Below are 14,741 nucleotides of genomic sequence, written 5' to 3'. Positions count from 1 at the left end.
TCCCAGTTTCCATAATTTTTGACATCTCTTTCATTTTTCTTCCCTCGCCATTGTCTCCTGTGTCCTGCTAGTTCCGGCAGTACGGTATTCCCAAAGAACGATTGACGTTTTAAATTTCGTGCAAAAATACATTATCCTACTCTACTCTTGATTCTCTCTCTCTCTCTCTCTGAGAAACGAACGTAAACTAAAATGCAAAAATGACCCAAGCATATCTTTAAAATCTTTACCTTCCGTCTTAACTCTTCTACTTTCGAAGTGTTTTCATAATTGGAATCCCTTTCTCATTCCATGCATCCTTTCCCTCCTGTCTTCCTTCTCCCTTCCGTTCGTTACTTAGTCACCGATACAAACCTGAATAACATTAAGGAAAGCCCCAACACCTTCCTTTTTAAGGCATGCAGCAGTGAGTATATGTCATTGTTTACCTTTTCGCGTGACGTCACCCGCCCGCTGGCCAATCACCTGCTCAGCTTTTCCAGCGCACGCCAGAAAACCGCAAATCGTGTTTACATTTTGTCTGGACGCCCAATGAACATCCCGGAGAGCAAATTGACGTCAGCTGGACGGCAAAACCCAGATACCCAACGCTACACCCTTCAGTCATAAAGCCGCCTTCCTTCCTTTGCCATAACCGCCTGCCAATGCCCTGACATCATCTCCGACTCCCCATACCACGAGTCCGTCATCACAGTTATCAAACAGCTTACATAATCTTACTTTGCTTTCGAGTTGTTCCTCTTCACTGACCCTTTATTTTAATTTTAAGCCCTTGATACTCTTCTCCAACATTGCAAGCCAACCCCCCACATCACAACACATTACATGCATCAGAGTATCACGACACAGTCGTCAAACATAACCTCAACGAAAGACATAATTATGGGAGCCACTAGTCGAAGTGGCCGATTTCCCGCGGTTCACTGGGTTTACAGTAAGCGAAATGAACCTGATGCTGCGACAACAAAAAAAGAAACAACATGCCCTTCAATCTGTGCTCCATACAAATAAGGTGACATTACACGCACCCCTTGTCCTTATTCAAAATTCTCCTCGTCATCTAATCCAACAACAACCAGATTACATAATTTTACTTCCTTTTCCCGCTGTTCTTCCACCGTGAGACATTCTTTTCTCACCAAAATAAAAACTTTCATCCGTTTCCATTGTTCTGCCACCGGCCTTGACTTTTTTTTTTTTTTTTTTTGTCTAACGCTGAATCAACAATGTATATTTACTATTAAATGGAATTCTAGGATCTTGTTCAACCCTTTTAGTACGTTATTTCATTCCTGTTACTGTCGTAAAAGAAAAAAAAAAGTTAATACCCATTAACCTGGCCTACATTTTCATTCATTTGCTGCTTATTTCACGTAGCTCATTGGCAGAACAAGACAATGCTACGGCTCTACACTTTCCATAATACTTATGACATGCATTATATTCTAGCACTGTACTGTAATCAGTATTTAAGGTGAGATGGCAAATTTAGGCATTGCTAGAGTTAAAAAAAAAAAAAAAAAAAAGTATAGTTGCCGTTACAAAAGACAGATCTAAGGCTACAGTACTAATATTAATAGGGACAGATCATGAGAAACCCAGGTCAAACTCAATACAGAAGCTAAAGCGTATGACACTTCCATCCAACAACGAAACTAAACCAACACACCGGTCAATATACAATAAATACTCTTCCTGGTTATATAATAGCCTCAATGTAACAAACACAGATGAGTAAAAGAGCGACTGGTTCAGTCTAGGATGTTGGAATACCAACTTTCACAATCCTAATTTGCGTTATCCTCCCCCCCTTTACATAATTTATCCTTACAATCACTTCTTATGACTTACTTTTATCTGCAAATTGCACATCAGTCTAATCCACAAACATTTATCAAATATTCTTACCAGGTATTTATGACCACGACACACACACACACACTTTAATGTCCGCATGTGTTCTTGACCTTCAGCCTGTGTTCTGCGAACGATAACCCCCTTTTACACATTCAACTGTAAATATCAATACCAAAAGTCTAAAGAAATACATTTTTCGATGTTTCAGCGACTGATACTGTCTAACGTTTTTTACTGTTACAATAATGAGTTTTAAAACAGGCCTGTATGATATAACAACATATTCCAAGCTATAGTACATACAGTAGGCCTATACTCAAAATGACAGAGTTTTACAACCCCCAAAAGCACCTTGTCAGTTATTTTTAAAATATTAGTTATCCCTATTCTTAACACTTTCTTTCACAACCACCGAAACCGAGTGTACTAAGGCTGACTTGTACATTATTTCGAACCTAACTGATTAACTTCCAGTTTTGGATGTACTATTCTACACGGAAACTCATGAATTGTTTTCCTCCACACCACTGAGTACTTAACGTAAATTCTCATTTTAATCATCATCTCACCTATTTTTCCCACTTGCAGGTGAAGTAGGGTGCAGAGTGCAAAGAAAATGAAAGAACACATTAGTGGGACAACTAATCAATAGCATGACCTATGAAATGGGACACATACCCATTCATTTGCCAATCAAGCCAATGGAATCCTGGCTCCACCTGAAGCTTCATATTTACCCATAAGTCAATCAAATGACGGTCGTTAAAATGCGGGTGCAAAAAGCTCGTCATACACTCCGTACAAATTTCATCCCGCCACCTGAACCTCTTGTCAATTTCCTACCCACATTAGCTTCCATACCTCTCTCAAACTCATTAACCATATCTAATTTCTGTACCTTCTTTAACTTTCACGCCTTCTCCCACCTACAACTCACTCACATATACCTTTTTCACCATTCTATTTACATCCATTCTCTCCACATGACCACACCATCCACCTACTCACATATAGGCCTACCCTTTTCACCATTCAGTTTACATCCATTCTCTCCATATGGCCACACAATCTACCTATATCTCTTCCACTCAACTGTTGTTGATGAACTTCCTTACTCCATATCTTTCACAAATCAATTTCTTATCCAATTCATTCTCTGCACTCAACACATATTTCTCAAGAATCCCGTCTCCACTGCTCTTTAACTTCTGACACATTTTCTTGTCTTACACTCATATGTTAGTGTAGGCACCTACAGTAATCCTCTTGCAGACGCCACCCTCAGAATTAATGTACAGTACTGTATTTTAAAACATCTTGCCTTTCCTGTCCCCCAGTTTTGGCAGACATCAACTTCCCAACCCACAGCATCTGCTCAGCACCTGGGGGACCCAAGGAGTACCGGGCTGATGGGATGAGCATGGGGACACTACTGGAGGCCGTTCTCGCTCTCATGCCCCTTGACACCTACAGTGACCACCAGGTATGCACCTACATGAATATCCATTACATACATGAATGCATGCATGCTAACATGAACACCCTGTAACCCTGCATGCATTTAGATAAACAACTGGTACAGTATTTGCTTAAATGAATAATCTGTGCATGTTTACATGAATACCTTGCACATACTTAAAAGAGTGGCTAGTAGCTACCGGTATGTACTGTTTTGTGTTCACATAAATATTCCACAGGCACTAACATGAATACCCTACCCAGTAAATGCTGATACAGTACAACAGTGCACTAGTACCTGGTAAAAATCACAAGAATCCCCACTGCATACCGGTACCTCTATGAGTACAGAACGCAATGTGTTCCGACATATTAAAAGCTGTATTTGTAAAACTGGGAATTATCATTGTCAGAGAGTATACAAATTCAGTGCTGAGAACACTCAGCCTGGCAACTGAAGCACTGTCAAGAGTTATGAAGTGGGCTGTCACGGGAGCTAGAAGCTGAAGATGCTGAAGTATGGAGGAGACTAGGCAGAAGTTCAAGAAGTGAAGGGATGACATGTAAGCACTAGGAATGAAAGTCAGTAGCTATTGGTAAAATGAAGGTCATGGTCAGTAGGTGTCATGGAACAAGGTATGTGGCCTTGTGCTCTATGTAAAAAGGGAGTTAGGAATAACTCAGTTCAGTGCACAACTTGTAAACAGATAGGACCACAAAAAGTGCAGGGATGTTAGTATGCAGAATGTACATGAATTCATTATCACACACCAAGTTTAGTACCAATTACGTGCATAACAAAGGGATCACTAAAACTTCAATAGAAAGTATCTGGAAGTGTCTGGCTGATGTATGAGGTTTTCTGCAATTCATCTGGCTCACGACCTGATAAGTTTAGGGTCACTGAAACAACATCCCCCATTCCTCCACTACAGCGAACTCACACCTCATCCCAGTCTCTTCATCTGACTCACTGTTGAACCCACACCCACTCATTAACAATGCACCCCTCCAACAGGTTGCATTGATGACACGTACTGATGGTGATGCCTTCAGGGTGTCAGTGGATCACTGGAGGGATTTCCAGCGCATCTGGAATGAAAACTGCGACAAGACAGTATCTGTTGAATACCTGGAGCGCTTCGAGTTCTACGATCGAGCCAAAAAGGCTTATGCCATCATCCACACAGGGTAAATATTAATTTTACAGTATTTATAAACAATACTAGCTATTACAATCTGCACATCACTTTGTCTTCTCCTAACAAATGCCTCTAACTGGCTGAAGTAACTGTCCTCCTACTGATAAAGTTCATATTCATTTGTCAATTTCCTGCCGATCTTCCATGAGTCTCAAACAGTGGCTGAGAGGATGTTATTCTAGGCCAACAGATAATTTGACTAGAACAGAGTACAGCATACACCTGTGGTTCACAACTCACAGGTAACTACACACTTGTGTGTACAGTGATTTGGAGATTCTACTGTGGACACTGTAAGGGATGGCCAAAGATGAAGTGTAAATAAATTCACATTCATAATTCTTATAGGGTACAGTATAATAAATTTCTTGATATCAACAAGTTTTTCACCTAGAATTTTACAGTTCTGACTTCCGTATTTTCATGTTATACATTTACATGTATATATACTGTATACAGTATATATACATATACATACATGTATATGTTTGGCCATGTGGAAAGGATGGAGGGTGAAAGACTGAGATGGAGGGGGGAAGAGGGAGGGGGAGGCCGAGGATGAGATGGAGGGATGGGGTGGAGAGGTATACAGTATGAGAGAGGGGGGTGTAAGTTGGGAGCAGGGCAGTGAAATGGCGGGGGACAGGACGACGTGGAGGCGATTTGTTTGTGGCCACCCCAAACAGGATTGAGGCGTCTGGCAATAGATAGATAGATAGACATCTGGCAATAGATAGATAGATAGACATATATATATATATATATATATATATATATATATATATATATATATATATATATATACAATACCGGTACCCTTAGATGCAATACCCCAGCTTAATGATGGGGGTAGAAATACCACCATACCCCTCCTAACGATGGCCAAACCCCGGTTTCATGATGAGTTTTGATTTTTTTAAAACCAATTTTGATTATCTAAAACTGTGTGTTTAGGATGATTTATAAACTGTCTTTAGACTTAGATTAATGTGTTTTAGCCATAGGTGGAGTGAACATTATCATTCTAGGGTACAGTTTACTAAGCTTGATTTTTTCAGACATATATTTGATGATTTCAGATTTTATTTGTTGGTTTTTGTGAGTTATTTGCAAGTGTTAGGCTTAGGTTAGCTTCTTTTACAGCTGTTAGGCCATTTAGATTGGCTTTGAACTTGTTTGGGGGCTCATGTAGGTGGGTTTTGGACTTGGATGGGGGGGGGAAACCCAAGGCTGAAAAATGCATCCCATTACTTTACATGTTAAATCTACCCCAATATACAATACCCCGCCTAACGATGGGTTATTACCTAACCAACTGAATCGTTAAACCGGGGTATACTTGTACATGCGGACCCCGATATATGATAGGCTACCCCTAGATACAATACTCCGGCATAGCAATGGGGTTAGAAATAACACCCTACCCCACCAAACGATGGCCAAACCCAAATATAACAATATATATACCAGTATATACTGTGTGTGTGTGTGTGTGTGTGTGCGTGTATGTATATATATATCTATCTATCTATCTATCTATTGCCAGACGCCTCAATCACGTTTGGGGTGGCCACAAACAAATCGCCTCCAAGTCACCCTGTCCCCCGCCATTTCACTGCCCTGCTCCCAACTCACACCCCCCTCTCTCATATACCTCTCCACCCCATCCCTCCATCTCATCCTCGGCCTCCCCCTCCCTCTTCACCCCTCCACCTCACTCACATACACGCTCTTCGTTAGTCTTTCACCCTCCATCCTCTCCACATGGCCAAACCACCTCAGTGTGTTCCTCATAACGCTTCCTATCACATCCACATCCACACCACAACGCTCCTTTACATCCTCATTCGTCAGCCTGTCTCTCCATGTGACTCCACAGGCTCCTCTTAAATAACTCATTTCCACTGCTCTCACTCTTGCCTTGTGTCCTTCCAACAATGTCCAAGCTTCACTTCCGTACGTTAGAGTTGGTATCACAATACTGTCATGTAGTAACTTTTTCACTTCCATGCTCACTTCCCTGTTTCTTATCACTGCTTTCAAAGAACCAGCAACCTTTCTTCCCTGCTGTACCCTTTCAAGCACTTCATCCTCCAAACCTCCATCCTTACTCATCACACTACCCAAATACTTAAACGTACTCACATTTTCCAATTCCTCACCATCCAACCTCGCTGTACATTCACTATCTTCACCTCTCTCAAAGACCATCACTTTACTCTTCCCTACATTCACCTTTAGGTTCCGTTTCTTACACACTCTCTCAAACTCATCCACCAAGCCTTGCAGCTCCCCTTCGTCTTCACTCAACAACACAGTATCATCTGCAAACAACAGTACAGGGAGTTTCCAAACACTATCCTCTCTCACCAGGGCCACTCCAACATCCACTACCCTACCTTGTACCTCTTTTATTACCCCATCCATGAACAGATTGAACAACCATGGAGACAAGACACATCCCTGTTTCAAACCAACTTTCAAAGAGAAAAATTCACTTAGTTCACCATCCACACGCACTGCAGCCTTCGCACCATTGTACATACTCTTCACAGCATTCAACAACTTCCCATCTATTCCATATATTCTTAGCACTTTCCACAATCCTTGTCTATCCACCCTGTCATATGCTTTCTCCAAATCCATGAAAGCCGCATACAACTTCTTTCCCTTCTCTAGAAACTTTTCCACTAAAGATCTAAGAATGAATATCTGATCTACACAACCTCTTCCCTTCCTAAAGCCTCCCTGTTCTTCTCCAACTAATTTCTCTGTTCTTTCTCTAACTCTGTCTATAAGTATCCTACCATACACTTTTCCTATTATACTAAGAAGACAAATGCCCCTATGATTACCACACACTTCTTTTTCCCCTTTTCCTTTGTACAAGGGAATAATTATACCTGACTTCCAATCCTCCGGGACTCTACCTTCCTCCAAGGCCAATCTGCACATCTTCCACATCCATTCTACTACTATCTCTCCCCCATGCTTCAGCATTTCACCACACACTCCATCAATTCCTGGGGCTTTCCCCGATTTAACTTTCTTCATTGCTTCCACAACTTCTATCCTACTGATTTCTTCCTGTCTTCTCACCTCCCTCCTTCTCCCAGCCATTCCCCAGCCACTTATACTCGCATTACTTCCATCCTCTACGTTCAACAATTCCTTAAAGTGTTCTCTCCATCTGCTCACTTTTTCTCCCTTCTCCACTAGTAACCTACCATTTTTATCTTTCACTCCCCTGCTAACTTCACTTCCTCCCTGTCTTACTCTTTTCACTTCTCTCCAGAACATTTTCTTACAGTCCCTCCACTTTACACTCAAATTCCTTCCAAATTCCTCAACCACTCTCTTCTTACTCTCTCTTACTAATCTTTTCACCTCTCTCTTTCTTTCCACATATAATTCTCTCTTCCGCCTCTCAACTTCTTCCACGCCCCTATTTCTCATCCATTCATTGTATGCTTTCTTCTTTTGTGCCACAGCCTGTTTCACCTCTTCAGTCCACCACGCTGTTCCTTGCACCCCCCTCCGTCTTCTCTTCCTTCCACACACCACATCACATGCTGCACATATTTCTTCTGTAAATATCTTACACACACCTTCCACGTCTCCCATCTGCTCCAATTCATATTTGCCCAATCGTTCCTCCACTTCTCTCTTATACTCTGCCTTTTTCTCATCCTCTTGTAACCTTTCCACTCTCCTTGCAACTACTCCTTCCTCTCGTCTTTCCCTTCTTCTATTCCTCCATCTTACTTGCATTCTAATTCTGGCCACCACCAAGTAGTGGTCAGAAAGTCCACTCCCCCAACCTCTATACACTCTTGCATCCTTTACACATCTTCGCATCCTTTCATCCACACACACATAATCAATCATTGCCTTCCTTTCATTCAGTTCACCACCCACCCTTCTCATCACTCGCCATGTATACCTGTGGATCATTTTATGCCTGAAGAGGGTATTGGCTATCACCAACCCCCTCCCAGCACAAATGTCCACTAACGCACTCCCATTCTCATCTATCTCAGCAGGCACACCCCACTCACCAACTATTCCATCCACCTTCACATTCCCAACTTTACCATTCATATCACCAATAAAAAACACTCTCTCATTCCTTCCAAACTTTTCCATGCACACTTCCACATTTGTCCAGAACTCTTCTCTCACTCTTCTAGCACGATCTTGCATTGGCGCATACACACACACAATCACCCACATTTGTATTCCAACTTTCAACTTTACCCACACAATCCTTGACCCAACTGATCCATACTGTCTTATGCTCTTCTTCCATCTTTTACTCACAACTATACATACTCCTTCCTTTGCCCTCTCATTCTCACCTACTCCTGCACATATACCCCATCCATACTCCCATTCTCTCACACTTTCTCCTCTCCATTTTGTTTCAGTTATTCCACATACATCCACTTTCGCACCCTCAAGCACCTGGACAATATAATACTGGTAATATACACACAGTATATATCTACTGGTATATTTATAATTTTTTTTTGGAGGGTGGAATCAATTTTTGGTTTAGTATTATCTGAATAATCATTAATAAAAGTCAATCATTAGTACCTGTATGCATACACATGTTAAGACTCAATATTATTAACTGACGAAATAGATACTGCAAGACATGCTGTTCAAGACATTTACTCAACACCGTTTTCTGACCTATCATAAAATTACAATCATATTTATTGCCAATCTAATTACAAATGTATAACAGGGAAAAGATCTGGATAACTCTCCCTTGAATTCACGACTACTAATGATGAGAGAGAGAGAGAGACAGACAGACAGACAGACAAACAGAATCCACTGGTGTGTAAGCTATTAATTTTAATGATGCTCAAATTATCTCCTCACCGAACTCACTACTAATAAAATGAGCATCTGAAGATTTTTGTACAAGCCCTCAACTCCTCCCCTTTTCCCCCTATCAACAAAATTGGGCTACACTAATAACTATTAGATATAACAGCATGCAAGAGATATTAATGTCTAATATATACAATTCCTGATTTCACAAAGGAAGAGGTACTATGAAGCCCCCTATACCACTTACAAATTTCACATGCATACCTTAGCAGTCTTGTTTCCACTGCTGTTCCTCCTGACTAAACAGTTACACTCATGTCATACAAGTTTCACATCCATGATAATGCTGCCACTAACCTATGTTCCTGCAATCCTTTTAAATCATCCAAACTCAAAATTGTCCTTTGTCCTCTGAGCCATTCAATTCTCCATTTCCGTTGTACATTTACCTCTCTTTTCTATTACTGTATCAAACTCATTCATCAGTTCAATTCTCTTCATTTACCACCACATCAAACTCAGTCACCTCCTTTCAACAACCATCACCTTACTCATATCTTCATTTACTTTCAAAATTCTGAACCACTCTGCAAAGATCCTGTTCACCATCAGCAAGCTACACAGCCTTATCTGCATATCAGTATACTGTATTAGCTTTGACATACTCTACTCTTCACCATTAATTAGCATCCCCAGTCCTCTCTGAATCTTTAATACTGGTAAATTTATATTATTTTCACTCACTTTTTAAAAAATCATTTTCAGTCTAGCTTTTTTTATAAGCGTGGACCTGTCCCAATACCAGTAGGTAAAAAACTGCTACTGCATTAGGGTTCCATCATACTGGTACTGCAGATTTATAACAATTACAACACCCCCAAGTAAAAAAAAAAAAAAAAAAAAATCCTTGTAAAGTATGTGGCATGTGTTACAGGAGTAATGCTGTATGGCAGTGAAACCTGGGCAGGAACAGAAGAGAATATTCATAGGCTCAAACGTACAGAATTGACAATGACCAGAAAGATGTTTAGTGCGTCCATGACTGTGAGGCTTGGGGAAACTAGGATTGCAATTGAAGAGTTGAAAGGAAGGATGGGACTTAAATGTACCGGAACTGGTGTTGTAATGAGGAGGGGTAGACTGAGATGGTTTGCATATGCTGAAAGGCTGGATGATGACAATTGGGTGCAGTAGGTAAGGGGTGTGAATGTCGAGGGTAGGGCTGTGTGAGGGAGACCAGAATAGACCTGGGACAAGGTCGAAGTGTGTGACCTCAGAAATACGGGACTGAGTAGGGAGGCTGCCAGAGATCATGTGCCATGAAGAGCTGCCACTCGGTGACCAAGGTCGAGGCATGCAAGCATGCTGGAGCCTTTATAACGATACAACATGAATGATACAATTCATACAGAGGAATCTCCTAAATCACGTGATTCTAAAAACAGTAGCAGATTCATAATATGCGGCAACATCATGCAAGTTAGTCTGTAACTTCAGTAAATCACAGAAATTACATGAAATTTGCGGATGCAGCCATCAAAAATGATGCACCATTACCTCAAGTCCGCGCATCTAGCCGTGCGTAAACCAATCTTAGTCAAGCATAGCAATTTTGGTACTAAACCAACCATATTCATGCACAGCACCTACTTTAAGCCAATCAACATGTTTCCTTCCCACATAAAGCATAAAGGTTGTTAGTGTTCACTAGGGACCAGTTTGCTGTAGGTTTGGGGATAAAGGAGGCAAATTTTCTGAGATGATATACCCACAAGTAATTTTCCCCATAATATTATTTATTTCTAAATCGCGGAATCCTCAAATTGCTGTGTGCCCAGTCTCATAAGACCGCAATTTAGAAGAGTCCACTGTAGATTGATAGACAGTATCAATATCTATCAAATACCAGTACTATCTTAAAAAAAAAAAAAAAAAAAAAAGTGTGGTACATTTGACAATTAATCTTCCTTTTATCTTTCAGAGAGACACTTCCCTACAGCAACATCATCCTGAAAAGGGGTGTGTGCTAACAAGTTTAAAGGAAGGTGACAGGTCCATTACATGACTAGAAGCCAATTCAACAATGCAGCTAATATTTTTTAAGCAACAGTGATCTATGTGAAAAAACAATTTTTTTTTTTTTTTTGTCTAAGCTATGAGTAACACTGAACAACTGAGCAATTAAAACCATAATACAGTATCTTCAAAATAATACACACACCTAACTAAAGGACAAATTTCTGTAAATGAGCTGCCCAACCAAGTAAAACAATGAATATGAAATATAAATATGAAAAACCTTCCCATAAAAAACTAAAATTTATACAGTAATTGTGTACTTACCTTACCATGCTGTTATCCGATTTCCCGACGTGAGTCCCTTCCTCAAGACTTGACATGCGGAGAAAGCAGTTTCTTTTAGTTATCACACACTATTTCACTACACACACAGATATAAGAAAACTTAGTCCGAAGATGTTCGGAAGAACAGTTTCACTTAGTAAGCAGATAGTCAACACAGTCTTCAGCCACACATGCAAGAAAAGCTGCAGTCCACAGTTAATTATATGTCCAGTAAAACTGTGCATAATGTCTGACTATGAACATCTACAGTATAAGGTTTCTCAAGTGTCAAGACTAGTACATTAAGGTTTCATTACTTATAACATTTTCAGTGTCCACACATTACACATAATCTGTCTATTACTGTATTTTCTAATTTTTCATAGGTGTCCACTTGCTGCATCACCTCACTTTCAAAACATTTACTCCTGCAAAAGAAAAAAAAAAAAAAATCAGGCAAAAAAATCAGGCAAAAGCCAACTTTTTTTTTTTTTAATCACCTTACTAATAAACCAATAATCAAGGAAATAATGTGTACAATGAAACACAGTTCAAGTTTTAAAACTGTGCTTATGAAATATAGCTACTACTGACTGCTGTGGCTTCACAAATAAATTTCAGATAAAGTTTAGAGTAGCCTAAAATCATCTGCCACATAATAATGGTATCTGCTCTTGAGTATCATGTGTTTAAATAACCTTTTGGTTGTTCAACAGCTATTAGCTGTTTTCACTACAGCACTTCTTTCTGGCTCTACATAACAAGATTATATGACTGCTTAATAAAATGGATCTTGGAAACAGGTGCTTAATTACCCTGAACTAATTATACTATGTAACAAAACTCCATAAATTATCTCTTGCCACAGCTGTGCCAGACATAACTACTTGTGTGCTGCTATAGCAAACTACAGTAGTTAGCATGCTTGAGATGGAGGGATGGAGTGGAGAGGTATATGAGTGAGGGGTGTGTGTGGGCTGGGAGCAGGGCAGTGAAATGGCGGGGGACAGGGCGACATGGCGATTTGTTTATGGCCACCCCTTGCGGGATTAAGGCATCTGGCAATAGACAGAAACTACTAAATCAAAGGAAATACAATAAACATACAATACGAGCCAAATTTAACGGACTAATTCAGCCAATCCCCATTCTGTTATCTCATATGTTCTGTTAAATCGAGTTTCATAACCAAGGCTCAATATAAGGGAAACTTTTCCAGCAGTTTGAGGTACTTTCCATGTAATCCTTAATGGCAACTGTCAAGCCAAGTTCCAGACAATGTGCACCAAAACCTAGCAAATTATGCTAAGTTTCAATGCTACACACAGCAGTCTGAATCCATAATTAATACCCCCACTATGTGCATTATTGTGCACATGTTAACAGTGATACATACAGTACTGACTTACAGTACTGTAGTAATAAAATGTGCCCACAAAGAATAAGGTGAGAGTAGTAAGAGAATAAAGAATAAGGTGAAGATTCCATTTAAGTCAGTGGTTTTTGGAATGGGATTTCCTTAACAGAAACTAGTTAATGGAAATTTTCCCTTAAATAGGGCAAACAAATACGGAAAAAATGCTTCCGCTTTTTCGGGCTTCCGTTATATTGAGTTCCGTTATATTGGGCTTCTACTGTATACAGTCGACACCTGACCCTATCTTTGTCAATTACAGTACTTCCCCATTACTGACAATAATTTTAAGAAAGACTTTTACTCGAAGAGAGATAACAAAACTGCAACTGTAGTGTGCTTGGCAGTGCTCCATTTGTATAAATACAGGATTAACAACCTTACTGTGCCTGTCAACTCGTTGGCCTTCTTAAGTACTGATGGTTCGTAAACTCTGCTCCTTGTTCTTGAGATTGTTCCTCAGTGTCGATGCACCTAAACCAGGTTCATGTCCAATGTCTGAGTTCCTTTCACCATTCTTATTCAACTCCATAACCTTCATTTTCAGTTCCAAAGTGATCCTCTTATTCTTGGAAAGAAGTGGTGGGGTCATAACGTTACAGGTGGGCAAGAGTAGGTCTTGTACAATGCTAAAAACACCACAATATGCAAGCGTGGTGTGGGCAGACACTGACTTATAGTCTGGAGACTTGACCTGAGAGACACCGTGAGGGAGGGAAAGGGTGGGAAACCAATCAGCCATCTGGTGGTGACTTTGGATAATACCATTTTGAGCAGGAACACCATTTTTCCCTTGCTTTCAGATGACGAATTCGCATTTAAGAATCATATTTTGCATATTATTATTATTACTTTTTTTTCCTGGGTCAACTTTGCATATTAGGTGTTCTGCATATTGAGATCCTGCATACTGGGAGACCCCATTGTACTAGAATATGTTGTAACATTCATTTACATGTAATCAAAGATGTGCTTGAAATCCCACTACAAGAGTGGGGACCATCGGATATAACAGACTATCGACTTTATCAGATCAGGCTTCAACTCAGATTGTTCGTTATCGTTTCATTTTTAAAGGCTCCAACATGCTTGCATGTGTCGGCCTTGGTCACCTAATAGCGGCTCTCCACGCTGCACGATCCATTGCAGCCTCCCTGTTCAGTCCCTTAACCCTAAGGTCACACTTAATGACCTCGTCCCATGTCTTTCTCGGTCTACCCCTCATAACCCCACCCCCAATATTAACACTTCTCACCTTCCTCACCCAATTATCATCCCCCATCCTCTCCACATGTCCAAACCACCTCAATCTACCTCTCCTCATCACAACACCAATACACTCCAGTCCCATCCTACCTCTCAACTCTTCCATCGTAAACCCAGCCCCTCCAGGCCTTGGATGCAGGGACGCACTGCACATCCACCCAATCATTGTCATTTCTGTACGTCTGAGCTGGCGAATGTCTTCCTCCTTCACTGCCCAGGTCTCACTGCCATACAGCATTACACTCCTAACACATGCTGCATACAAAGACCCCTTAGCACGTAGGGAGAGCCCTCTCAATGTCAGGAGAGGCAAGAGCTCCCTGAACTTCTTCCAACCACTTCTCACCCTAGCCACA

General features: G+C 40.6%; 1 protein-coding gene across 1 annotated transcript in view; it reads left to right on the top strand.

The window, feature by feature from the left end:
• LOC145408847 (fucose mutarotase-like) overlaps nucleotides 1-12,490 on the top strand; it is a 315,173-nt gene extending 302,683 nt beyond the window's left edge. The window contains exons 2-4 of the mRNA XM_080279488.1: nucleotides 3,195-3,340; nucleotides 4,334-4,506; nucleotides 11,344-12,490. Of these exons, the coding sequence (XP_080135614.1) occupies nucleotides 3,195-3,340; nucleotides 4,334-4,506; nucleotides 11,344-11,392 (368 nt within the window). The 3' untranslated portion in view covers nucleotides 11,393-12,490. The remainder of the gene's footprint in view (nucleotides 1-3,194; nucleotides 3,341-4,333; nucleotides 4,507-11,343) is intronic.
• The last annotated feature ends 2,251 nt before the right edge of the window (nucleotides 12,491-14,741 follow it).

The sequence above is a fragment of the Coenobita brevimanus genome, chromosome 78, assembly GCF_032717465.1.
Source record: "Coenobita brevimanus isolate Jiangsu-jjx chromosome 78, ASM3271746v2, whole genome shotgun sequence".
Lineage (NCBI taxonomy): Eukaryota > Metazoa > Arthropoda > Malacostraca > Decapoda > Coenobitidae > Coenobita > Coenobita brevimanus.
This window is presented reverse-complemented; position numbering and strand designations above follow the sequence as displayed.